Source organism: Galeopterus variegatus, unplaced genomic scaffold, assembly GCF_000696425.1.
Source record: "Galeopterus variegatus unplaced genomic scaffold, G_variegatus-3.0.2 Scaffold3892, whole genome shotgun sequence".
NCBI lineage: Eukaryota > Metazoa > Chordata > Mammalia > Dermoptera > Cynocephalidae > Galeopterus > Galeopterus variegatus.
The window spans coordinates 93,227-120,893 of record NW_007730003.1 but is presented as its reverse complement, the minus strand read 5'-3'; the positions used below and the strand labels follow the sequence as shown (position 1 = coordinate 120,893).

At 50.2% G+C, this 27,667-nt stretch overlaps 1 protein-coding gene and 1 non-coding gene across 2 annotated transcripts in view; both read left to right on the top strand.

The window, feature by feature from the left end:
* ABCC6 (ATP-binding cassette, sub-family C (CFTR/MRP), member 6) overlaps positions 1-27,667 on the top strand; it is a 52,763-nt gene that overhangs the window by 15,621 nt on the left and 9,475 nt on the right. Inside the window, exons 9-24 of the mRNA XM_008586231.1 lie at positions 1,080-1,257; positions 3,128-3,289; positions 5,467-5,559; positions 6,973-7,176; positions 8,640-8,786; positions 9,515-9,602; positions 11,024-11,099; positions 12,799-12,925; positions 13,111-13,287; positions 15,722-15,889; positions 16,341-16,515; positions 17,949-18,024; positions 19,659-19,779; positions 21,005-21,212; positions 22,259-22,569; positions 26,656-26,855. Coding sequence (XP_008584453.1) covers positions 1,080-1,257; positions 3,128-3,289; positions 5,467-5,559; positions 6,973-7,176; positions 8,640-8,786; positions 9,515-9,602; positions 11,024-11,099; positions 12,799-12,925; positions 13,111-13,287; positions 15,722-15,889; positions 16,341-16,515; positions 17,949-18,024; positions 19,659-19,779; positions 21,005-21,212; positions 22,259-22,569; positions 26,656-26,855 — 2,511 coding nt within the window. The remainder of the gene's footprint in view (positions 1-1,079; positions 1,258-3,127; positions 3,290-5,466; positions 5,560-6,972; positions 7,177-8,639; positions 8,787-9,514; positions 9,603-11,023; positions 11,100-12,798; positions 12,926-13,110; positions 13,288-15,721; positions 15,890-16,340; positions 16,516-17,948; positions 18,025-19,658; positions 19,780-21,004; positions 21,213-22,258; positions 22,570-26,655; positions 26,856-27,667) is intronic.
* On the top strand, positions 854-927 carry TRNAI-GAU. The gene has a single exon. It is a non-coding gene; the product is annotated as a tRNA-Ile (tRNA).

Below are 27,667 nucleotides of genomic sequence, written 5' to 3'. Positions count from 1 at the left end.
TAGTCTGTTTCTGTTGCTTATAACAAAATATCTGGAACTGGGTAATCTATAAGAAAACGAAATTTATTGCTTATGTTTTCAGAGGCTGGGAAGTCCAAAATTCAGGGAACACATCCGGTGAGGGTCTTGTCTAGTGGTGGCTTTACAGCAATGCAGGGGTCTCACATGGCAGAAAATGGCAGAGCAGAGAGAGACAGAGATAGCTCCTCATTCACTGTCTTTTTAAAGCCCTCAGAACCACACCCACAGCTACCATTAAACTACCAACTTAATCACCTCTTCAAGGTGACTTCACCTTTCAATTACTATAATGGATTTCCCACCCTCAACAGTCACAATGTGGATCAAGCTTCTAATACGTGAAACTTAGGGGACACAGTTCAATCCTTATCAGGCTACATATCAAAGTTCCATAGAATGGGAGCTTAAACAACAGAAGTTTATTTTCTCACAGTTCTGCAAGCTCATTGTCCAAAATCAGGTGCTGGCCAGGTTGGTTTCTGGGAGGCCTCTCTCCTTGGCTTGCAGGTGGCTACCTTCTCACTATGTCCTCACATGGTCTTTCCTCTGTGTGCACACTCCCCAGGTGTCTCCTTGTGTGCCCAAATTTCTTCTTCTTACAAGGACATCAGACAGAGTGAATTAGGCCCACCCCTAACGGCCTCATCTTCAGCTAATCCCCTCTTTAAAGGCACTATCTTCAAATACAGTCACACTCTGAGGTGCTGGGGGTTAGGGCTTCAACACAGGAATGTTGTAGGGACACGATTCAGCCCATAACAGGTGAGGACAAAAACTCCACCTCTGGATAGGAAGAGCTTCGAAGTCACATTAAAAAGGAGTGTGGGGGCCTGGCAGGTTAGCTCAGTTGGTTAGAGCATGGTGCTGATAACACCAAGGTCCAGGGTTCAATTCCTATACTGGCCAGCCACCAAAAAAAAAAGAGTGTAGACAGTAGGGGAAATAATTGCAGCCATTTTTGCAAAAAAGTCTACCATGCCCACCAATCCTCCACTTGGCCTGCCTTGGGCAAGGGTGGGCATCTCCTCTCACCAGCTTCTCCCTCCCTCCCTTGAAAGCCTTTTTCTGGAGTTCATTGGCGATCCCAAGCCCCCAGCCTGGAAGGGCTACCTCCTGGTGATGCTGATGTTCCTCTCGGCCTGCCTGCAAACGCTGTTTGAGCAGCAGCACATGTACAGGCTCAAGGTGCTACAAATGAGGCTGCGGACAGCCATCACGGGCCTGGTGTACAGAAAGGTGAGCCCCAGGGGGAGAGGCGTGGGCCTTTCCAGCCTGGGAGGGTAACATCACTGAACTGTTAATGATAATATCAATGGCTGAGAATGCACTCAGTCCTCACTCACTCAGAGTTGCTCACACTACACTTTCATCTCCTTAGTAATTTCTGAAAGGCCTGTGTGATATGACCCTGGGATCTCCCCAACCTCATCGCATCGCATAACTCACCCTCCTCCAACTACACATGTTCCCTTTGAGTTCTTCAAACATACCAGGCACCCTCCCACCTCAGGGCCTTTGCACTTGCTGTTTCTGCCACCTGGACACCCTGTCCACTCCTCTTCATCTAATTGACTTCCACTCATTCCCCCATGACGATAAAGGGTTAACCTTCTGTTGTGTGTTACCAGGCAACACTGCTTATGGTAAAAATGACCCCTGACCTGTTGGCACGTTGCACCTGGGCAGGAAGTTCTGTCAATGAATACCTGGTGGGAAAGCTATTGCTTGGGCTTCTCTCAGTGCTGTGACTCTTATCCCTCGGGGGACCCTAGAAGCTAAGGCCATGAGGCTGCTGCTACAAGAGATACTGGCTCCCATGGGGTATGGAGCATCTGGGCCAGGACAGTTCCCACCCTGAGTGAGTCTCGTTCTGTCACACCTGAGCTGTCACCTAGTGGAGGAGGGGCAAAAGGAATGGTTCCTGGATGGCTGCAAGGGCAGCTCTCGCACTGCCCTTCCAGCCTGCTGTGTTTCAGGCTCATGTCCCCTGAACATGCTGGAGCTAGAGCTGGGCATGGCATATCCTGTCCTGTGAGTCCGATTGTTTCATCGTGCATAAGAGGAAGATGCCTGGTGGGCACTGTTCTGTCCCACTCCTCAGGGAGGACTCTGTGATCTCCTAATGAGGTCAGACCCCTCCTCTCTATGCTCTGGACTCTGAACACTTATCCTAAGTGTCATTAAAGAATGAATCATAAAAGTCTTCATTGAGTGTTGTCCCCAGTTCAAACTCCCATCCTGGGAGAGCCACCCCCCACCCCCATCTCTGTTGTTCATAGCTGTATTCTTGGTACCCAGCTCTTTAAAGATTTGGTAAGTGGAGAATTTCTACAGACACTCCTTCACCCCCGCCCCCCAACACACACACACTCAGCAGTGAGAGGACTACATATAGAATATAGGATTCAACAGGCTGGAAGGGGTCCACTGTGACCGCAGGGTTAGGGCAGATTTGAGACTGCCAGAGAGCCAGGTTGGTGTCAGAGAGACACATGAGATGCCTGCAGGGGTCCATCCAACACCCATCTGGGCCTAATCATGCCTTAGTAATCCTGGATTCTGATCTTGGCATAGGCACTTTACAAGCCTTCTGACATTGGGCTAGTTGCTCAACTTCTCTGTGCCTCAGTTTCCTCAGCTGTAAAATAGGGTTAGTCATTTGTGCATTTCATTGATTCTAGTCTCACTTTTTTTTCCCCTTTTTAACACTACTGGAAAAGAGATGTGTCTTACATGTCTTAATTTAATTAACAATATTTTTCTTAGTAATACAAAGATACTGTTTTATCTGTGGCATTTTAGATTGAAGGAAATGTGGTGGTGCCTGCTTCATAGACTGTTGTGAGTATCACAGGGAATGGTGAAGCTGTCCATTTAGCACAGCGCCTGGAATCTAGCACGCAGCAAATGACCACCATGATTATTGTTGATATGGTGTTTGGGAGGATGGCTTAGTTTTCCCTAGCCCACTGCATAGATGAGTAAACTGAGACTCAGCAGGTGGAGACAACTGCCCGAGCTGTGCTCCTGCTGCACCTGCACCATGGCTGCCCTCTGCCCCCTCACCTGGCCTTCCCTCCACCTTGGGTCCCCTTCTTCTGCCCAGGTCCTGGTTCTGTCCAGCAGCTCCAAGAAGGCCAGCACAGTAGGGGACGTGGTCAACCTGGTGTCTGTGGATGTGCAGCGGCTGACCGAGAGTGTCCTCTACCTCAACGGGCTGTGGCTGCCACTCATCTGGATCGTCGTGTGCTTCGTCTATCTCTGGCAGGTGCACGGGCAGAGGAAGGCGGGATTTGAGCTCCTCTTTCCCCCTCCCTCCTCCTCCCTCCTTCCTCTCCCCCTTCCTTCTCCTCCTTCTCTTAACATGCCTTCATTTCTGAAAGATAGCCTTTCTGGGTATAGTATTCTTGGCTGGCAGTTCTTTTCTTTAGTGCTTTGAATCCCAGTCTCTCCTGGCCTGTAAGGTTTCTGCTGAGAAATCAGCTGTGAGTGTGAGGGCGGACTCCCTTACAGGTGACTTGATGCTTTTCTCTTTCTGTCTTTAGGATTCTGTCTTTGTCTTTGACTTGACAGTTTGACTACAATGTGTCTAAGAGAGGACCTTTTTCAATTGAATCTGCTTGGGGATATTTGAGCCTCTTGGATCTGAAAGTCTATATCTCTCCAGTACCTAGGAAGTTTTCAGCTATTATTTCATGGAATGGGTTTTCAGTGCCTTTTCCTTTCTCCTCCCCTTCTGGAACACCATGCTTCTGATACTTGTACACTTAAGGTTGTCTGATAGATCTTGTAGGTTTTCTTCTTCCTTTCTTTTTCTTTTTTTTTTTTTGTCTACCTGGATTATTGCAAAAACCCTGTCCTCTAGATCAGAAATTCTTTCTTCTGTTTGCTCTAGACTGTTGCTTAAGCTCTCGGTTGATTTTTTATGTCATTGAATGAATCCCTCAGTTCCTAGAGTTATGCTATGTTCTTTTTTAAGGTATCTATCTCTTTGTACATTGAGTTTCTTTAAGATCATTGCTTGGAATTCCTTTTCAGCCATTTCATAGGTTTCCTGCTGCTTGGGGTCTGGTAGTAGAGAATTATTGTATTCCTTTGGGGGTGTCATATTTTCTTGTTGTTGTTGTTGTTGTTGTTGTTGTTGTTGTTGTTTTCATATTTCTAGTATCCCTATGTTGATGTCTGGTCATTGATGGAACAGTTGCTTCTTCTAATACTCTGGAGTGGCTTTTGAGGAGAGAGACTCCCTCTTCTAGATGTGTTTTATATTCACCATTGGGTGGAATGTTTTAGTTTTGGCTCCAAGTAGATACAGTAGTGTAGTCTCTGTACGGTTACTTCAACTGTATTCAACATCAGAGTTGTCTGTGAGTTCCTCTGTGGCCCAGGCACTGGGGGACTCAGTAGTTCCTTGCTGAAGTAGGGGATACTTTTGAGGGTCTTTCCAGTCCTGGCTGTGGGCCATTTGCCTTCTGGGAGCTTCTCTATTTGGCCACTGGGTGGTGTCATTGCTGCATAAATTAAACAAACTGGCCTGCTCAGTTCCCCAGATTATATCATCTTCCTAGGGGCTGAAAGGGGAAACTGAGGACCACGGACTGGAGTTGGGGTGGGCTTGTCTAGAGAATGCATCCCAAAAACCTCTGGAGGAATCTCAGAAAGTCATAGCAACTTAAAAATTATTTATTCTACCTCCCACTTCCACATTTTCCAAATACAGAAATCAAAGCCAGGAGGGACCATAAATATCCCAAAGTCACAAAGCTGCTGGGGGGTAAGGTTGCCAAAGAAAACACAGGACGTCCAGTTAAATAGGACTTTCGGATAAACTGAAGAACTTTTTGTGTAGGTATGTCCCAAATATTTCATGGGACATACTTATACTGAAAACTTACTAACTCTTCATCCGAAATTCGAATTTAACTGGGTGTCCTTTATGTTTATTTGCTAAATGTGACAAGTCTCATGAGGAGTGAAATAAAGAACTAGGATAATAACTAATCATAATAGGCAGTGGGAACAACTCTATTCCCATTTGACAGATGAAGAAATTGCAGCTCAGACAGGGTAAGTGACTTGCCCAAGGCCATACTTGTAAGTGTCAGAGCCAGGATTTGAACCCAGATCCCAATTCCAGAAGTCTCTACTTCACCATTGTGGCCAGGAACACCCCCTTGCCCCACCCACCTGTATGCATGCCCCATCTTGAATATAACCCCTCCCCATCACGTGAGGTGGGCTGTCTCTTTCCTGACAAAGAAAGTCCCCGCCCACAGCAGGCATCTCCTTCTCTGCACCCCAGTGAGTCCTGGTCCCATGACCTGGGGTTGCTCTTATCAGATTCTCTGACATCCCCGTCTTAGGACCCAAGCCTGAACACATCCCTCAGGTCTGCTGCCAGGCCTGGGTGTCTCATGACATCCTGACCTCTCTCTCTATCCCCAGCTCCTAGGACCCTCTGCCCTCACTGCCATCGCAGTCTTCCTGAGCCTCCTCCCTCTGAATTTCATCATCAGCAAGAAGAGGAACCACCATCAGGTTGGCATTGGGAGAAGTGACAAGCCAGGAAGGAAGTAGATAGAGGCCCCTCAGGACCTGGGGAGATGGGGAGAGGGAGGAGTATGGAGAGGCCCACAGCCTGGCCTTGTCCTTGTCATGGTGTGAGTCTGCCCATCACTCAGACCTATGCCCCCATGTCACCCATCCTCCAGTGTCCAGGCCACAAACCCAGGGTCAGCTTTGATGCCTCTTTTTCACTCACTCCCCAGAATGCATCCAAAGTGTCACCCCTTCCACCACCCCTGCCCACAGCCTCTTCTCCACTCACCATCCAGAGGGGACCTGTGAAAATGAAATAAATCACACCCCTCCTCTGCTCAGACCCCAGCCACCCCTGTTTCCCTCAGAGCCAAAGCCGAAGACCCTGCAGCGCCCATGAGGCCGCCGTGACCTGGCTCACGCCCTCTGACCTCACCTCTCCCCATCTCCCTCCCCCATTGGCCTCCCACCTTTGCTCTTACTGTTCCCTCTGCCTGGACCACCCCCCACCCCAGGCGTCCCTGTGTCCCCTCCCTCACCTCCACCTCTCCTTCCCCAGCAGCTCCTTTGCCTGTGCTATTTTTTAATTTTTTCCATAGTACCTATCACATTCTTACTGGCCAGACAATAAATACCTGTCTTGTTCTCATTAGACTGGAAGCTTCCCAACAGCCAGGATTGTCCATTGTAGCAGACTCAGCATTTAGAATAGTATTTGGCACATAGAAGGTGCTCAGTAAATGCTTGTGAACTAAGGAGGGAGGGAGGGAGGGAATAAGAAACTTCTGCTTCTCTTTGTCCTGCTGTCCCAGTCAACCCATCTACCTGTCGCCTATGCTATTTCTCCAACCTCCTGTGTGGCCTCCTCTGAGACATTCTCCATGCAATCACCTCTCTGTGGTGAAACACGGGAGACCCCAAATGCCTCTGCCTGACCCACAAGCCCCATTGTGGTCCAGCCAACTCTCCTGGCTCCTCTGGCCACACTGGATTTCCCCTGATTCTTGCCATTCCCTTTGCTGGGTTCCCTCCATCTCAAGTGCCTCCCCTCCCTCTGCCCCAGCCCCACCTCCAGGCACCCACTCTCTGCATGTCCAGCACCCACCTCCTCTTCATTTAAGACATAGCTCAGGCACCACCACACCTCCAGGAAGCCTTCCCGGTGGCACCACACCTCTGTCCCCTGGGCATTGGGTGTTTCCTCCATATGACTCGTCCCAAGCTGGGGACAAGGAGGAGGCTCCTGCAGCAGACCAAGCACAAGATGGTCCTTGGGGCAGAGATGCTGAGAGACAGACAGGTTTGGGACCTGGCTTGGAGACAGGATCAACAGGATTTGCTGAAGGGTGGCTGTAGGGCTTGTGGGGGAAGAGAATTCTAGACTTGACCCTGTCCTCTTCCCTCTGGTCCCAGGAAGAGCAAATGAGGCAGAAGGACGCACGGGCGCGGCTCACCAGCTCCGTCCTCAGGAACATGAGGACCGTCAAGTCCCATGCCTGGGAGGGAGCCTTTCTGGAGAGAGTCCTGCGCATCCGGGGCCAGGAGCTGGGCGCCTTGAGGACCTCCAGCCTCCTCTTCTCTGTGTCTCTGGTGTCCTTCCAAGTGTCCACGTTTCTGGTGATGTCACTTTGGTCTCGATGCTGAGTATGGGTTGGGGGAGGGGGTACTGGGGTTGGAGGGGGAGAGGAAACAGGTGGATCCGCCAAATCTTACCACTCTGTTCACCACAATGTACCCAGCCTGGGTCGTGTTCTTTCAGGGTCCCTCTTTGCTGCTGCATTAGCTAATCAATCAAATCCTTCCTGTGAAGGTGGCACTGGCCAATAAGAGCTGTGGTTCTCCTTCTGAGAGTTCCAGGCATCTGGAACATCTGCTTCTGCTGGCATAGGGAGGAGGGAACAGGTGCAGGAAGCTGCAGGAATAAGAGCCCCAGGTGCACTGTGGCTTCCCTGACACCAGCCATCAGGTGACTGCAGCCACCCTCTCGCTGGACCTGGTGCCTTTCCTGTCATTCCCTGAATTATTTCACAAATTGCTGCCAGATTCACCTTCCTAATGCACAGCTTTGACTTCAGTCATGCCCTTGCAAACAATCCTGCAATGACTCACCACTGCTTATGGAATACAGTCTAAACATAAAACATTCAAGGTGGGTGATAAGTTGCCTTAAATGTGGATGTATCGTAGCCATGGGTGGGACTTGTGATTCTAGAGTATCTTGGAACATGACTCTGACGATGCAGGTATCAGCAGCACCTGAGGGCATCTGAGAGCTCTAGATGGTAAGTGGCACAACGGATTGGCACAACCATTTCCATAAGGATCTAGAGCCAGAGGGGTCATGTGCTATGACAACAGACATCACCAACACAATTAAGACTCAGAGCCACAGTACCATTGCTTAGAACTAGGAGGGTCCCCAAGTAAGATCACTGGGTCATCATCATACTGACTATCACACTGAGTGACCTTCATACCAAGTGACCATCACATAAGAGTGACCATCATACCAAGTCACCATCCTACCATGTGACGTTCACTCCTAGTGACCATCAAACTATCAAACCAAGTGACCAGCACACCAAGTGACATTTAAGTGACCATCATCACCAAGTGACACCTAGAACCAAGATGTCACCAATGCCAAGAACTGAACCATCCCTAGTGACATTGAGAACCACAAATGCCACCAATACCCAGAGCCTCAAGTGCTGCTGATATTTGCAGCTTCAGAGTCATCTTCCACGGGATCCTAGAATCACAAGTCCCACCCATGTCGAGAACCACAAAAATGCTACCAAGATTGAAAACTGCAGTGTTCCCCAATGCCCGGAACCAAGAGTTTCTTATCCTTAAAGCCCTGGGTCCACACATATATCCCTCTTCATCGATGCATTTGTGCTTTCCAGAAATGCCTAGGAAGAGGACTGGGGTTAGCAGAATGGGGGTGAGATCTATGGCAGGGGGACCCATGTCGACATTACAGCTTAGCCCTATGGATCCCTGGAGATGCCACAGCTTGCCAGGTTTCCCTACCCATGGTCAGCAGTTTCACTGTTGTCCCCGTGGGTCTCACCCAGGTGGCATTGGTTGTGTTCGCTGTCCATACCCTGGTGGCCAAGGAGAATGCCATGGATGCAGAGAAAGCCTTTGTGACCCTCACGGTTCTCAACATTCTCAACAAGGCCCAGGCTTTCCTACCCTTCTCCATCCACTCTGTCGTCCAGGTGAGGCCACCAGGGAGGGGCAATGCCGGCAGTGACTGGGCTCCGTCGGCAGAGGAGGAGAGGAAGGGAGACAGGGGAGAGAAAAGACAGGGACAGCGAGTACAGCAGGAAGATGTCAGAAATGGAGAAGCCTTTGTCCAGAGAGCAATGTGGACCCCAGCAAACAGCCTCAAAATATGCAGGCTTTTCAGTCCAGCCATTGCACATGCAAGAATTCATTCTGGTTCCCTTTTTTATATGAAACAATTTTATTTCCCTTCCTTTGCTATCTCTAGTCCTTTCACATGGTGCCTTATTGGGCATTGATGAAAATCAAAAGGGGTTGCAAAGCTGTATTTAAATAGCTGCTGCTTTAGCTACCAAGACTGGGTCTGTGGCTGGGAGTGAAGAGGTCGCCCCAAGGTGGACAAAGATTGAAATTACTCTGTCTCATGGCTTGATGCTTTCAGAAAAGCCACCATCTTCTTTCCAGGTCTTGTCTGCAGAATGGTAGCTTGATTGTTCCATTTTACTAATTTTTAGCGAGGAGTTGGGAGATCACCACTACCCTCATGGTCACCACCTCCATGTGCATGTTTCTGTGACCTCAAAAGCTTTCTCCTGACACCTTGCAAATGTGGAGGGCTTGGTAGTCACAAAGCTGTTGCCACACATTTCTAGGCTCTGACACCCAAAGCCTGAATTCTTTGCTCTTCTGGCTAGGTAACCTGGGGCTTTGGTTTCCCCAGGCCCGGGTGTCCTTAGACCGTCTAGCTGCCTTCCTCTGCCTGGAAGAAGTTGACTCTGGTGCTGTAGACTCAAGTCCCTCTGGATGCTGTGAGTGCTGAATTTAGCAAGAGGGTGGGGGGACTGGCAGGGCTGCCCCTGCCCAAAGATGGAAAGCCATTGTCCCCACTAAGGGGAGATGCTGGGGCTGCCGGCCATGGGATGGTACATGCAGTCATGCCATCTGCAAGTCACTTGGAAACTGGCACCATAGTGCTCTTCTTTCTGCCAGTGGTTCAGCCATTACTCATTGAGCACCGACTGGATGCTAATCTGGGTGTCTAGCAGTGAAGACTCTAACAGACCAGCTCCTTGCCCTCATGCAGAAAGTCCAGGGAGATAAGCTTGGCAACATTTTTGTCCAGCTAGAAAATAAAATCAGACAGTTACAAACACACTTGTACAATAAGACTCACCAAGCACTGGTTAGCTGGGCTTCCCCACACTGTCCCATCCATTTTCACCCTACGCCTGTGGGTCTAGTGATGCTAACTGAATTGCTGCAACAGGAAGGCAACCCATCACCAGGTCAAGATGCCCACCCTCCTTGTTGTAACTGAGGCATCTGGTCAACCTGCTTAGCTGGAAAACACCCGCATAATGGTTAAACGCCCAACCTGTGGCCCACATCCAAATCCTGGCCCCAGCTCTGATAGTTGCAAGTTATTAATCTCACTGAGCCTCTGTGTTTCCATCTACAAAATGGGCATGATGATCATCACAGCACCTACTGCACTGGGTTGTTGTGAGGGTCAAATGAGTTTAAGTACCACACTTAGAAAAGGGCCAGACACAAAGTCAGTATCAGTGCATTTTACTTATTATTACAATTATAGGGAAAAAACCAGAAGTCAGCAAAGAGGCCTTTCAGTAATTCAAAGTTGGTGTTACTGAGACGACTCAAAGCTCTAACACATTTTCAGCTGGGTGCAGCTTCCTTCTGCCGAGTTGATGTGATGCAGGGATCCAGGTCCAAGCCCTGGGTTCAGATCCCAGGTCGCTGCTCCCGGCTGTGTGGCCCTGGACAGTAACTCCTCCCCTCCAGACCTCAGATTCCGAACTGCCGGGTGGGGCTGGTGCCTCAGCTCTGGCAGGACTGCCATGTGGGCTGCACTAGGGACAGCAAGCACGTGGCCTTCGGAAGCTACTCAATGAATAGCTTAGGGTCTGTGATGACTGTGCCATTATCCCCACTGGAGGGCCACATGGGTCCTCAACCAGAGACCCCTAAGTGTTATTTTAGCCACAGTATTATTTTAATAGGCAGGATTTGGTCCCTGAGACATGGTTTGCCTACCCCTAAATGAAATAGCCATGGGACACAGAGAGAATGGGACCACTGCAGGGTCACACAAGCCAGTGAATAGCAGGGCTGCAGCCTGCTGCCTCTGGGGGCCATGCCTGGAGGTCTCTCAGACGGGGAGGCCAGCCAGCTGGGGGGTCTCCTGGAACTGGCCTTTTGTGCCCTGCAGCTGCCGGGAAGGATCGCATCGCAGTGCACAATGGCACCTTCGCCTGGTCCCAGAACAGCCCTCCCTGCCTCCACAGGTACAGCCCCGCTACCTTCATGTTTACAGGAGAAGATGCATGTGGCTCCTGCCCTTCCTCCCTGAAAGACGGTGCAGATGTCCATCCTGGGGCAGGAGGGTGGGTTAGGCTTGGCTCGAGTACTGCCGGGGAGGTTCTCAGGACTGGCCCTGGCATAGTCTTGGGAAAGCAAGAGCCCCTGCAGAGGGGGGTCAGGGCATCTGAGCCTCCACCATCGGGGTGAGACACCCCTCTGCTCCCAGGCTGGCCAAGGTGATGCCAAGGGAGGCCTGGCCAAGAGGAGCCTCAAGGCTCAGCCTGGTCAGCTGTGACCACTTCTATGCCTCCCATATCAGTCCCAGGTCACTGTCACTCCCAACTCTATGGCTGGGTTTTTCAGGCCCCAAATCCCTGCCAGCTCCAAGACTTCCTAAGAAAAAGAAAATACCTGGGCAGTGTTAGTGTTGTCATTCTCTCACCTTGTGGAATTTATTGAGCACTTACTGTGTGCCCAGGCCCTGTTCTAGGCACTGGGGACAGAGCAAAGAGAACAGACCAGGCTCTGCTCTTGGGGGGTGACATCCTGATGGTGGGTGAGGTGCAAATGAGAATACAGGGTAAGGGGTATAAGTAGTGAGGGATGGCTTGGCATCCAAGCTGAGATTACAATGAAGGGGAGTAGTGAGCCTTGATGGGGTCTGGCAGAAGAGCTTTCTAGATGGTGGGAGCGTCATGTGCAAAAGTCCTGAGACAGTGTGCCTAGACCCAGGTTTCTCAACCTGAGACTGTTGGTAGTTTGGACTGAATAATTCTTTGTTGTGGGGCTGTCCTGTGCACTGTAGGATGTTTAGAAGGACCCCCAGCCTCTACCCACTAGATGTCAGTGGCGTCCTCCACCAGTCGTGACAACCAAAAATATCTCTAGACCTTGCCAAGTGACATCTGCAGAACAAAATCACCCTCAGTTAAGAACCACTGGCCAGTTGAGTTCAAGAAACAGTAAGGAGGTCCATGTGGTGGAGGCCGAGCTGCAGGAGTGTCAGGACTTGGGCCTTGACCCTGGGTGAAATGGGAACACTGGAGGGTTTGGCTGGGAAGCATCATGATCTGACAGGTTTTAACTGGTCCCACTGGCCACTGGGTGGAGGATGGGCTGCAGGACACAACAGGACTGGACAGGTGCAGAAGAAGGGAGAGTAGTGAGGAGCCCATAGTGACAGCCCAGGTGAGAGACAATGCTGGTCACACCCTCGGACCAGTCAACTCTGTGTGTGCATGTGTACATGTGGGCAGACATGCCTGCCTGCGGGTGTGTACATGGTGTGCACATACATGTGTGCGGCATGCTTGTGTGCACACACATATATACACACGAGCATGTGTGCACATGTGTGTGTACACTCGCAGGTGCTTGAATGTGTGTGCACGTTGGGTGTGTGTTTCCATGGACACACTCCTGTGCGTGTGTGTGCATGTGTGCCTGTGTGTGCTCATGCGGTGTGTGTGTGGTGTCTTGCATGTGTGTGCATGTGCATGTGCACAGATGTGGGCAGGTGGCTGCTCGAGTAGCCAGACAAGGACTGGGCGAGGGAAGAACTACCCCTGCACGTCCTCCCAGAGTCACAAGCGGGAAAGTCTGGCTCTGTCTGGGGCTCACCCATCGTGCACAGATGTGGGCTAGGCCCTAACCAGGGACATGTCTCTCCTCTTGGGTTGCCAGGATAGAGCTCACGGTGCCCCAGGGCTGTCTGCTGGCCGTCGTGGGTCCAGTGGGGGCAGGGAAGTCCTCCTTGCTCTCCGCCCTCCTCGGGGAGCTGTCAAAGGTGGAGGGGTCCGTAAGCATCAAGGTGAGGCCACTAGGATGTCCCCATCCTGAAAGTGCCCCCTTCTCCACTGCCTCTCCACTCCTCCTTCTCAGAACCAAGTTCATTTCCATTCACTCCCTTCACCTTCCACCCACCACCAAGAGCCCTGCTACCACTACTCGTCAGTTGGCTCCTACCTCCATCTCCAAACGTGAGTTGTGTTTTAGGGTCCTGTGGCATATGTGCCCCAGGAGGCCTGGGTGCAGAACACCTCCGTGGTGGAGAACGTGTGCTTCAGGCAGGAGCTGGACCCACCATGGCTGGAGAGAGTCCTGGAAGCCTGTGCCCTGTGGCCAGACGTGGACAGCTTCCCTGCAGGAGTCCACACCCCAATTGGGGAGCAGGTGAGGGTCTTGGGGCCTTCTTGGGACAGGGAGGCATTGTAGCCAGGGGCATTTGCTTCCTTGATCTATGGACAGTATGATAGAGGGAAAGGGGGGCAGGGAAGTGGGGGAGAGGAAGGGTCAGGCTCAGGTCAAGCACATAGCAGGTATTTAATAAATAGTTATTAATCAATAAGTGATTGAAAATAGAGACAAAGGAGAGGCAGAGAGTCATGGCAGGGATTACAGAAGACCCAGACTACTGTCCTGCTCTGCCTGCCCTGCTGGGTGACATTGGTCAAATTGCTTCCCCTCTCTGGTCCTCACCAAAGCATCTAGACAGAGACATCCAACTGTACTGGTCCATTTTCTGTTGCTCATAACAATTCTGAAACTGGGTAATTTATAAAGAAATTAGAATTTATCTCTTACAGTCTTGGAGGCTGGGAGATCCAAGGTCCAGGGGCACATCTGGTGAGGGCCTTCTTCTTGGTGGGACCCTACAGAATCAACCTCCCACATGAGCGTCAGAGAGGACAGTTAACCCACATCACCAGTAAACAGGATACACACATCTGGAGCTACGGACTGGGCAGGGGTTAGAAACTATGACTAAGCATAGTGAATAAAGTGTTATGGAGACATAACGGCAAGGTCTAGAGATACTCTTGGTTGTCACGACTGGTGGAGGACGCCACTGGCATCTAGTAGGTAGAGGCTGAGGGTCCTTTTAAACATCCTACAGTGCACAGGACAGCCCCACAACAAAGAATTATTCAGTCCAAACTACCAACAGTCTCAGGTTGAGAAACCCGGGTCTAGGCACACTCCTGTCTCAGGACTTTTGCACATGACGCTCCCACCATCTAGAAAGTTCTTCTCCCAGACCCCATCAAGGCTCACTCTTCCCCTTGTATAATACTTTAATACTATCTCCTCTTGTGAATAAAGTATTATTGAGACACAGCCACTTCTGTGCAATTACCTAATATCCATGGATGCTTTTGCGCTCTAAGGTCAGAGCTGAGCAGCTGTGACCAAGACCATATGGCCCACAAAGCTTAAAACAGTTACTCTCTGGCCATTTCTCCTTCGCAGAAGGAGTTTGCTGACCTCTGGGTTAGGGCATTATCAGTGGAAAAGTGAGACTTCACATTATGGGGATCCCATGGTAGCTTTTCAGACCTTCCTTCCTTCCTCCCTTCCCTGAGTTTTCTGGGGAGAAGGGGAAAGGCCCAGGAGAGCATTCTAAGGAGCCCCCTTATGGGCTGAGGAGAAGATTAAGCCAGAGAGAGCAGCTGAAAAGGAACATCCAGGAAGCAGGACGAGGCATTGTGGAGGCCAAGGGATGAATTTCAAGAAGGGAAGGGTGGCTGCTGCCCTCTGCATCTGTCCAGCCTCTGTCATGTGCTAAACCAAACATCTGATGTCCCACAACCTACTTTTCCCACAGCCCATCCCAACTCCGGCGATGAAAGCTCATCCTCCAAAGGCTCAGAAACAAACTCTTGGCATCCCCCTTGGTTCCTTTCTCTTACATCCACATCTACTCCATCAGCAAATCCTGTTGGGTCCACCTTCAAAGCAGACCTGGAATGTTCTGGTCCCATCCGCTGTCACCTCTCTTCTCCATTGCTGTGGTAGCCTCCTGGCTGCCTCCTGGTTTCTGTCCTCACTCGCTGTAGTCTAATCCCAACACAGCAGCCAGAGGGATTCTGTTCAAACGTAGGTCAGATCACATCCTTCCTCTGCTCAGAACCCTCCAGGGTCTCCCCATTTCCCTCAGAGTTATAGCCACAGTCCTGACAATCCCTGACAAGGTCCCCCATGATCCAGGTCCCTTTATCCCTCTGCCCCACCTCCTGTCATGCCACCCTTTCCTGCTTCTCTCCAGCCACGTGGAGCTCTGCAGTGTTCCATGTGCACCCAAAGCACACTCCCACCTCAGAGCCTTTGCACTTGCTGTTCCTGCTGCTGGACAGCTCTCCCCAGGGAGTCCACATGGCTCCTCCTCACCTGTGTCACCTTCCCTGACCACCTAACCCAACTCATGCTACTGCACCTATGTCCTCACCTGCTTTATTCACCTTCATGGAAGGCAGGAGGGAAGGAAGGATTGAAAAGCTACCACTGGATTGGGCAAAGGGAAACGGCTGGTGTCCTCGATGAAGGCAGTATCAATGGAGACATGGGAGCAGAAGCCAGACAAATGGACAGAGAAGTGATCAGGAGGAGAGAAGGTAGATATGGAGAATGTAAAAGACGCTACAAGATTGCTTGCCTGGGTAAAGACTCTCAGAGCAAGTGTTTAAAGCTGGGAGTGGCCCTGGGGGTAAGGCACAGTGAGCTGCACCTCACCCTGATGAGCAGATGTGCCCTTGATCGACACTGGCCCAGCTGCCCCAGCCTCACCCAGCAGGTGTAGACTCAGGTCCTATCCCTCTCGTGGCCACAGGGCATGAATCTATCTGGTGGCCAGAAGCAGCGGCTGAGCCTGGCCCGGGCTGTGTACAGGAAGGCTGCTGTGTACCTGCTGGATGACCCTCTGGCGGCCCTGGATGCCCGTGTCGGCCAGCATGTCTTCAGCCAGGTCATCGGGCCTGGCGGGCTGCTCCAGGGAACAGTAAGTTTGGGAACATGGGTCAGAAGGCACGTAAGAGCAGAAGAAGCCCTTATAGTCCAGTTCTAATCACTTCTATCACACCACCCTGTCCTTGAGCCCAGTTTTCCTCTGTGTATCGGTCAGCTTTTGCTGTGACAATGCTAAGTAACAAACACCCCCAAATCTCAGGCTTATGCAGCAGTTATCTCTTGTTCATGGAGCTGTGGTTAAGCTACTAGCTCTCTGCCTCAAGTTATTGGCCAAGTTCAGGTGAACTCCATGTCTTCTTGTTTCAAAACACAGGTTGGAGTCCCCTCTGTGTCTCGATGTAGACAAGCTGTTTTCAAAAAAAGAGGGCAGGAACAAGAAGGGGAGCTCTCCCCACTCTGAGCCCAGGGACACTGCCCCCCACCCCCAGCTCTGGGAGACTGGCCATGCTCATGAATGTAACTCGCACCCCTTCCCTGCCCAGACACGGATTCTCGTGACCCACGCACTCCATGTCCTGCCCCAGGCTGATCAGATCGTGGTGCTAGCAGATGGGGCCATTGCAGAGATGGGTTCCTACGAGGAGCTTCTGCACAGGAAGGGGGCCCTGGTGGGCCTTCTGGATCAAGCCAGCCAGCCAGAAAATGGAGGAGAAGGAGGTACTGGCTGGGCTTTGCTAATTCTCTGTGCCTGGCTCCTGCCACCCTCGGGGGAAAGGCTCCCAACATCCCCCTGGCATGAGTGGAGCACTTTGGTCATGTTCTCCCTGCAGGCCCAGGTCTGGAAGCAGATAGTTCTCCCAAGAGGCCACGTCTCCCTTCAGTAAGAGCCAGTGACACTGCCTACGAGCCAGGAGCTAACTGCTTCTATAAATATACATTATCTCATGTCGTGCCCTGACACAGCAGGTGCAGTTATTGCTGCCATTTTACGGATGAGCAAACCGGGTCATAGAGAGTTAAGTCATTTGCCCAAGGTCACAGATTAGAACTTGGGTGTGTTCAACTCCAGAGTCTACACTCATGGCTGCTACAGAGACTGAGCAAGAAGGTCTTTGGTACCTAGAAGGCTAAGACATGCTAGCTAGGGCTTCTAATAATCCAGAGAACACAAAGCCCGCTGGATAGATGATGAGATTCTGGAAGGAAAGCCACCAATCCAAGCTCATCCACAGCGAGCAAAAAATAACAGCTAATGGCACATCCCGTACATTCGCTAACGTAAGCAGCCCAATACCCCTTTGAGGTTGTTATGTTACTCTAATAGCCATTTCACAGACAAGAAAACTGAGGCACAGAAGTTAAGGAACCCGTTCAAGGTTATGTGGCAGTGCTAAGATTTGAACCCAAAGAACTTGACTCAAGAGAATGTTTTTTAATCACAAGGTTACATGCTTCCCCTCCATGCCAAAGCAAGGACTCACATCCAGGTCTCCCCCAATCTCAAGGTCTACCTCTTCTGAAAACATCTGCTCAGCACCAGCCCACCCTGGTAAACACCCTTAGTGTCAATTTACAATGTCACCTTTCTGGAGCTTGAAGATAGATCCTGCCCATGTGTCTCAGTCAGCTTTTGCTGTGGCAATGCTACATAACAAACAACCCCCAAGTCTCAGTGGCTTACAGCAGCAGTTATATCTTGCTTAAGGGCCTGTGGTTAAGTTGCTAGAGCTCTGCCTTGGGTTATTGGCCAGCGTCGGGGGTTGTGGGGGGAAGGTGTCCTTCCTGGAGGAGATGGCACCTGAAGTTGGGTAGGAGTTAGCTGGAAAAGAGCATTTCAGGTGCAAGGAACTGCTTGAGCAAGGGTATCAGGGGAACTGGAGGCAACCTGACTTTGTACAATGTCCACTACTGTTTTTCCAACCCCAACTTCATAGCAGGTGCTCAGTTATATTTGCTGAATGAATAAATGAATGGATGAGGGGGTGAATGAATAATATTCCTGGAAGAACCCAGGAAGGATTGAAAGAGGTTGCTAGAAAGGTGGCAGGAACCAGATCAGGGGAAACGGATGCTCATGGAGGTTAAGACCACAGTCAGTGGGTGTCAGAGCCAGTGTGTGGATGTGTGACAGGACTTCCTTGACCTTGCAGAAACAGAACCTGCAACCAGCATTGAGGACCCTGGAGGCTCCTCTGCAGGGGGAAGGCCCAAGCCCAGACCAGAGAGGTGAGTTCACAGTGGTGCTGGACATGGGTAGGGCCCAGGCTAGGGCTGAAGTAGGGCCTGCTGTGTGACCACCTATATCTCAGGCAGGTGGGGCAGCCAGAACCACTATGACAAGAGCACCTGCTGAACATCCTCATGTGCTCAGCTATGGATAATACACCAAAATGATTTGACAGTCAGTTGGCCAAAGTGACAAAGTCCCCAGATGGTCATTTCATGGAGCAAACAATTTTCCCCCCATGTGCTGAATGCTTTAAAGTGGGCATGTCAGAGTTTTCTTAGAGGAAGGTGCTTCTGAGTTTTCTCATTGCCAGAGTAGAGCGGGGCTGGTTCCAAAGAAAGAGCCTTGCCATAGTTGTTAATGACATGCCAGGCCCTGTTGTTCATGCTTTGACAGGCAGTCTATGCAAAGGGCTCAAGTCTACACTCCTGGCATCACTTGGTGCTGGCCCAGAACACACAGGCAGGGAGTCACCAGGAGGAGACCTGCTGTCCACTTTTCTTCCAGCCCCCTACAGCCAGAGCACAACTGGACTCACTGTGGGGTTGTCTGCAGCAGAGGGACTTGGCCACATGGTGTTCTCCTTCTTACGGAGGGTGGCCTCATGAAACAGACAACAGCCACTGGGTGCCAGGTGGTTTGAGCTTAAGTACCACCTGTGCACGGGACATTGAGTGGACTTGGTCCCTGGGGATAATTGAAGCTGGGCACAGCTCTTTTCTCCCCATCCCATCTAGCCACCCTGAGAGCACTCCTGAGTCACACTCTGAGCAATCCCACTTGTCCTCACAGTGCACAAGAATCCCAAGTAAGATCAGATAGATGGGTAGGTAGGTAGGTAGATATGGATATTTAGATACGTGAGTGGATGGATGGATGGGTGGATGGATAGATAGAGAGATGATAGATGATAAATTGATAGATGATACATAATAGATAATGGATGATAGATATTATCCTCTTTTTTATAGCTGGGGAAACTGAGGCACAGAGAACTTAAGTCAACCTACTCTATCTGTGCTACATAAGGAACAATTCCCAAGTCTCAGTGGCTTACAACAGCAGTTATTCCTTGCTTATGATCTGTGGTTAAGCTACTACAGCTCTGCCTCAGGCTACTGGCAGCCTGGGGGATGGCAGAGGGAAGATGTCCTTCCTGGGGGAGATGGCACCAGAAGTTGGGTGGGAGTTAGCCAGAAAAGAGCATTTCAGGCACAAGGAACTACTTGAGCAAGGCGTCAGGGAATCTGAAGCCATCAAGAAACCATCAGCATCTGAACTGTGCAAAGTTGACATTCTGCCAAGCTGAACTGACAAATTTAAGGGTAAACAGTAAGGGCAAAAAAATTGCATCAAAGCTTAGGCCAAAATAAAAACTCTGAAAACAGAATTCCAAAGTTGGGCAGATAAGTTCATTCAGTGAAATGGCATTGGAAGAACAGGCTTGCTTGACCCGGGCATAGTAGATGGCATTTAACCAGGACCACACAAGGAGGAGGGAAGCAGGATACCCAGTCAGCGTGTGAATTGAATGAATGAATGAATGAATGAATGAAGTGGAAAGTGTACCCCAGAGCTCAGTGGCTGCCAGTGGGAGAAACACTGATTTGTCCTCATTTCCCCTAAATGACAGGTCCCTCAAGTCAATCCCTGAGAAGGACGGCATCACGTCAGAAGCCCAGACAGGGGTTCCTCTAGATGATCCTGAGGGAGCAGGACAGCCAACAGGAGAGGACCGTGTGCAGTATGGCAGGGTAACCACCAGCAGCCCCCGCCCCTCCCCACACACTGCCGCTGCTGCCCCTGAGGGCCCAAGTCTCCCACCAGATACAGCCCTGGGGCAGGGAGATACTCATCTTTATTGAGCATCTACTGTGTGCCAAGTAAGATTCTAGACCTCACAATCACCCTATAAAATAGATGGTGATACCTCCATTTTAGAGATGAAGAAACTGAGTTCTTAAAGAGCTAAGACTTGTCTGTGTTCTCATAGCTAGCAAGTGACCAGGCTGGAACTCAAATCTAGGTCAGTCCAAATCTGAAGCTCGTACTATTTCTCCTCTTCTATACTGCTTTGTCCATCCATCCATCCACCCATCCATCCCATCATCCACCGATATGCCCATCCACCCACCCACTCACCCACACCACCCACCATTCATCCACCCGTTCATCTACCCACCCACCTATCCATCCATCACACCCAACAATTCACCCATTTACACCACCATCCATCCACCCACCCAGCCAGCTAGCAAACATGAACAGAGCACCCACTATGTGCCAGATAAAGTCTCTGTCCTGGTGGAGATTGCATGCTAGTGACAATAGGCAGGCTACAATTAGGCTAATAAGCTAGATATCAGATCATGATAAGTAAGTGCTATGAAGAAAATAGAGACGATGAAATGGAGACCAGCTGAAGGTCAGGGTCTGCTTGGATAGGATGTTCTGAGGAGTGACATTTGAGCTGCCCTGAAGGATGCAAAGGAACCATGGAAAGAGCAGGGGAAAGACCATTCCAGGCAGAGGGAATAGCAGGTGCAAAGGCTTTGAGATGGGAAAAGGAAAAAAAAAAAAAAAAAAAAAATTCACTCTGGCTGCAGCTGTGTGGAGAACTTCAGATTTGTAGGAGCAGGCCTTTAAGCAAGTGGCTTAACGTCTCTGTGCCTCAGTTTCTTTATTTGATGAATGGAGGTTATTGTGATTATAGAGACACATGCCTGTCCCATAGAAGGTGTTCAAGAAAACACACTGAAACCGGAAAGCACTTCAGTCTGTCCCCGGACCACTGGAGGGGGTATAGAGGACGGGGGTCCTGAGGCTAGGTGGAGCCTGCAGAGGAGACAGTGCTCCTGGTGGGAGGCACTGAGAGAGGACCTGCGAGGTCTGCCCCATTGGCACGTTTTGGGGAGCTTCACGTGGCCTTGCCCCAACTTCCCCCTCACCTGGGGCGCCCTCCCCCCACATGTGCTGCAGGTGAAGAATGCCATGTACATGACCTACCTACGGGCCGTGGGCACCTCGCTCTGCTTCTACGTGCTCTTCCTCTTCTTCTGCCAGCAAGTAGCCTCCTTCTGCCGCGGCTACTGGCTGAGCCTGTGGGCAGACGACCCGGTGGTGGATGGACGGCAGACGCAGGCAGCCCTGCGCGGCTCAATCTTCGGGCTCCTCGGTTGTCTCCAAGGTACCCCTCACCCACCTTCCTCATCCCCCATCCTCCCAGCTGCACCAAGGGGTGCCCACCCATCATGGACTCACCCTGTCCCCCCTGAACATTTCTGCAAAATGTCCTGGGTCCACGCATAGACCTGTCCTTAAGATGAGACTGGAGGGAGTGGGGGGACAGGACACATCTCTTCTTTTCTGGCACCCTCAGAATCTCTCCCAGCCCCTCCCCACAAGCAGAAGGCAGCTCCAAGGTGCCCCCACCCAAGCCTCCAGACGGAGCCAGACCTCTCCGTAACAGGCACATCACGGCCACTTCCTGTATTTTTCTTTTTTTTTTAATTGAATTATTTATTGGAATAATTGTAGATTCACATGCATTGCAACAGATAATGCAGAGAACTCATTGTAGACTCTGCCCAGTTTCGCCCAATGGTAACAATATTGCAAAATGATAGTACAGTTTCACAAGGACGTTTTTATTATTATTATTGGTTATGGATATTCATGGGGTACAAAGCTGGCTGTCACCACTTGTGCCCAAGGTGTGATGGCCAGATCAATACTATCGGCATGTTCATTACCACAAATTGTGATTATTCTCTGTGTCCCACACCCAATTAATCCCCGGCCTTCATCTCCCTCCCCCTCTTCCCACCCCACTCGTCTGTCCCCTCCCTCTGCAAGTCCAGCGCACCACTGTGGTCTTCCTTTCCTCCCTTCTTTCTCTCTTAGCTCCCACTTCTGAGTGAGGACATGTGATATTTTTCTTTCTGTGCCTGGCTTATTTCACTCAGCATAATATTCTCCATGCTCATCCATGTGGCTGTGAATGGCATCTCAAGATCATTAACTAGTTACATCTGCAAAGACCATTTCCAAATAGGGTCATATTCTGAGGTTCTTGATGGACAAGAATTTTGGGAGACACTATTCAACCCCCAAGAGGGTGGGTCCATCAAGGGATAATCAATCAGGGTGGCCACCAAGGTGGTTGGGGAGATCTGCCCAAGGCTCCCCAGGGAGACTCCAGCCCTCATGCTATGATGCTTTCTCCCTCCCTAGCCATTGGGCTGTTTGCCTCCATGGCCACGGTGCTCCTAGGTGGTGTCCAAGCATCCAGCCTGCTCTTCCAGAAGCTTCTGTGGGACGTGGTACGGTCTCCCATCAGCTTCTTTGAGCAGACGCCCATCGGGAACCTTCTGAATCGCCTCTCCAAGGAGACAGACACGGTGGATGTGGACATCCCAGACAAATTCCGGTCCTTGCTGATTTATGCTTTTGGACTCCTAGAGGTCATCCTGGTAGTGACAATGGCCACCCCTCTGGCTATTGTGGCCATCCTGCCACTGCTGCTCCTCTACATTGGGTTTCAGGTAGGGAGAGGCTGGGAGGCTCCTGGGGCCATTCAAAGTCACCCCAGCCAGGCCTCTGTCTCTAGGCAGAACTCAGAATAAGAGGTTCTGCCCAGCTGAGCATCTGGGGGCTGCCCCTAGAAGAATCCCCAAGGGTGGAGACACCACAGTCTGTTTCTAGTATCTACACTAGTCTCCATCTTCCAAATGTTCTTTATAACTAGCATCTTGTCCTGCTGTGGCTGCCTCTTCTACAATGATCTGGAAACCAGGAAAGCATTGCCATGTCTCAAAGACTATTGTTTTAAGCCAGATTCTTTCACTTGCCAGGGCCAGAGACCAACTTAAATGAGCTTAAACAAAAGAATGAAATTGAACGGCTTGTAAAACTAATGGTCAAGGGTTTGGATTCCCATATAGGCCAGTCACCAAAAAAAAGAAAAAAAAGGATGGCTTGCATTCCCCAGAGAGACTGATTAGTTATGGTTCTTTTGAATACAAAGAACAGAAAATTCAGCTCCAATTCAAACTGGTTTAAGCAACAGGAGAGTTTATTGACTCATGGGACTGGTATCTGTAGATAACTAGCTTCAGGTATGGCTGGATCCAGGGGTCCAAACAAGGCTGTCAGAAGTTACTTCATTTCCTTCCTCTGTGGCAGCTTCTTGTCCAGGCAGGCTACCCTGCTGGTGGCAAGGTGATATTCCACAGTTCCAGCTTGGCCACCTCAAAAAAGCAAGTACCTCTTTCCCAAAAGTTCTAGCAAAAACCCAGGTCTCACTCTCATTGGCCTGACTTGGGTCATACGTTTATCCCTGAACAAATCGCAGTGGTTCAGATTGGCCAGGGATGAAATTTGCCCCACACCAGAGTCAAAAGATAAATGAAATTAGCCCCTTCTCAAGCACGTAGATTAGCACTGGGAGGAAGGGTGTATGGGGGTACTTTAAAAAATTCATGGAAAAATAGAACTAATGATAATATGAAACTTTCCATGGACTTTTTGAAGTACCCTCATGTATTAGTTTCCTAGTACAACAAATTGCCACAAACTTGGTAGCCTAGAACAACAGAAATTTATTCTCTCACAGTTCTGTGGCAAGAAGTCTGAAATCAAGGTGTTAGCAGGCTTGGTTCCTTGTGGAGCCTCTAGGGAAGAAACCACCCCATGGCTCCCTCCTAGCTCCCAGTGGCTGCCGGCAACCCTTGGCATTCCTTGGCTTGTGGACACATCACTCCAATCTCTGCCTCTGTCTTCACATCTTCTCTTCTGTATCTCTGTGTCCTCCCTTCTTCTTATAAGAATACCAGCCATTGCATTTAGGTCCCATCCTAAATCTAGGAAGATTTCATCTCAAGATCATTAACTAGTTACATCTGCAAAGACCATTTCCAAATAGGGTCATATTCTGAGGTTCTTGATGGACAAGAATTTTGGGAGACACTATTCAACCCCCAAGAGGGTGGGTCCATCAAGGGATAATCAATCAGGGTGGCCACCAAGGTGGTTGGGGAGATCTGCCCAAGGCTCCCCAGGGAGACTCCAGCCCTCATGCTATGATGCTTTCTCCCTCCCTAGCCATTGGGCTGTTTGCCTCCATGGCCACGGTGCTCCTAGGTGGTGTCCAAGCATCCAGCCTGCTCTTCCAGAAGCTTCTGTGGGACGTGGTACGGTCTCCCATCAGCTTCTTTGAGCAGACGCCCATCGGGAACCTTCTGAATCGCCTCTCCAAGGAGACAGACACGCAGCCTGCTCTTCCAGAAGCTTCTGTGGGACGTGGTACGGTCTCCCATCAGCTTCTTTGAGCGGACGCCCATCGGGAACCTTCTGAATCGCCTCTCCAAGGAGACAGACACGGTGGATGTGGACATCCCAGACAAATTCCGGTCCTTGCTGATTTATGCTTTTGGACTCCTAGAGGTCATCCTGGTAGTGACAATGGCCACCCCTCTGGCTATTGTGGCCATCCTGCCACTGCTGCTCCTCTACATTGGGTTTCAGGTAGGGAGAGGCTGGGAGGCTCCTGGGGCCATTCAAAGTCACCCCAGCCAGGCCTCTGTCTCTAGGCAGAACTCAGAATAAGAGGTTCTGCCCAGCTGAGCATCTGGGGGCTGCCCCTAGAAGAATCCCCAAGGGTGGAGACACCACAGTCTGTTTCTAGTATCTACACTAGTCTCCATCTTCCAAATGTTCTTTATAACTAGCATCTTGTCCTGCTGTGGCTGCCTCTTCTACAATGATCTGGAAACCAGGAAAGCATTGCCATGTCTCAAAGACTATTGTTTTAAGCCAGATTCTTTCACTTGCCAGGGCCAGAGACCAACTTAAATGAGCTTAAACAAAAGAATGAAATTGAACGGCTTGTAAAACTAATGGTCAAGGGTTTGGATTCCCATATAGGCCAGTCACCAAAAAAAAGAAAAAAAAGGATGGCTTGCATTCCTAGATGCAGTGGGCCCAGTTGTCACCAAGACACTGTTACTCTCTCCATATCTTCACTCAGTGGTTCTCAAAGTGTGGTCCCAGGACCAGCAGCAGTATCACCCAGGAGCTGTAGATGCAAATTCTTGGACCCCAGCCCAGACCTACTGACTCAGACACTATGGAGGTGGGGCCCAGCAATCTGGGCTTTAACAAACCCTCTAAGTAATTCTGATGAGTGCTAATGTTTGAGAATCACTGATTCAGCTCTGCTTAGCCTAAATTTGCACATGCTTTCTTAATGGGGGGCAGGTCTGATGGCCACCAGCAACTCTATACTCACATCGTTCCTCCTTAGCAAACCCAATACAAAGAAGACTTTTCTCTGGCTCAGTATTATATCAATCCCAGGGAAGGTTCTGATTGGCCCTTTATGAGTCATGTGCCTATTCCTGAATTAATCACAGTGACCAAATGGACAGAGTACTCTGATGGACTAGACTAGGTCATGGTTGCACATGCTTTCTTAATGGGGGGCAGGTCTGATGGCCACCAGCAACTCTATACTCACATCATTCCTCCTTAGCAAACCCAATACAAAGAAGACTTTTCTCTGGCTCAGTATTATATCAATCCCAGGGAAGGTTCTGACTGGCCCTTTATGAGTCATGTGCCTATTCCTGAATTAATCACAGTGACCAAATGGACAGAGTACTCTGATGGACTAGACTAGGTCATGGGACCACCTCTATGATCAGGTCCCATGATTAACAATACCCCCCACCCAGACCTTTCCCCAGGAAATCAGAAGTAGAGTGAAAAGAAAACGTGGTAGTCAGACAAAAGCCATGGCCACCACTGTCCTCCACAGCTATCCCAGTCTTCTCTAAGTCCTCCTGACTCTGGGGATGGGCTGCTTCTGTGAGCTCTGCAGTCAGCAGAGATAGGTTTGAACCCAGGCCCTGCCACTGGCTGTAGAGCTCAGACCAGCTACTTAGAGCTCAGACCAAGCCTCAGGTGTTCTCACCCGTAAACTATGAATGACACTAATGCCCATCCTAACATGAGTGAAACGCTTTTTGGAAAGAGCCTCGTGCACAGCTTGGGTATTCAGCAAATGCAGGTTCCTCCCTGCCTGCTTTCCTGCACACGACTTGCAACCTAAAGCCAAATAACACATATTATTTGTGTGTCACCTGCCACCTGGTGTAACCCTTGGATTACATGAGTGAACCTGATTTGGCCAACTACCTCCGTTACCCATTACAATTTTGTTCCCCATGACTAGTCCTAAGTGAAATAGTTGGCCTTGGTGCTGGGCAATGAGACATTTACACTAGGTTGGTGGTTTTTCAGCCCTAGCTATACATTAGAATCACCTGAAAGGCCTTTTAAAAATACCAAAGCCAAGATGACATCACCAGAGATTCTGATTCAGTAGTTCTGGAGTAGGGCAATGTAAGTTTTTGAAGCTCTTCAGATGATTTTCAAAAGAACCATGGAACTCTGATTCTGCAAGGAAATTGGAGTGCAGAGAGAGCAAGCAACTGGCCCAAGGTCACACAGTAAGCCAATAACAGAACCTGGTCTAGAACCCTGTACTTGGGGCTCCCTGTCCTTCTGGAAACCATCTCTCTGTGTCTGAGGCTTCTCTTCCCTCCCTTCTCCCACCCATACTGCCTCAGAGCCTATATGTGGCCAGCTCATGCCAGTTGAGACGCCTGGAGTCAGCCAGATTCTCATCCATCTGCTCCCACATGGCTGAGACATTCCAGGGCAGCACAGTGGTCAGGGCGTTCCAAGCCCAGGGACACTTTGTGGCTCAGAACGACATTCACGTGGATGAAAGCCAGAGGGTCAGTTTCCCGCGACTGGTGGCCGACAGGTAGGAAGAGCCTGGGGTCAGTGCGGGTGAGGCCTGAGGTCATAATGTGTGGCTAGAGAGGTCAAGTGATCTGCCCAAGGTCACACGGCAAGTGGGGGGACAAAGCTGAGGCTAGATCCAACAGGCAGTCTCTCGGCTCGCACTGTGAGCAGGTGGAACTTGGCCTGAGAGATCCCCAAGGGCAGATGAGTGGAGCTCAAGAAGCAGCTTCTGTTGCCAGGCAACTGGACCAGCCTCTATTGCCTTGGGGACAGAGCAGCTATGTAAGCATTCTTAGCCTCCTTCCAGTACTAAACAAGAACACAAGCTTCGGGCACAGATAGACACAGGTTCAAATTCTAGCTCTACCACTTACCAGGCTGACTGATGTAGAGCAAGTTACTTAACCTCTCTGAGCCTCATTTGTCAAACCGGGATCATACTTATAAAGTGACTATGAAGATTTAAAAAATACATTCATAGGTAATACTTGTAACATGCTTACTACATGCCCGGCACTGTTCTGAGCAATCTATGTGGATTAATTTATTTAATCCTATTAACAACCCCATGAGGCAGAGACTGTTTTGTAGATGATGAACCGTAGGGACAGAGAGGTTTGGAAGCTTGCCCAAGGTTACACAGCTAATACCTAGATAATGGAGCCAGGATTCGAATCCAGGCAGTCTAGTATCAGAGTATGGAGTCAAGCACACAGTAGGTACTCAATAAATGTGAATTCCTTTCTCCTTTCTTCCCAGGTCCCCAGCCAGATGGGGCTGTCAGGCTCTGTAACTGTGGACAGTATCTCAATTCCACATGTTCACTGGGAG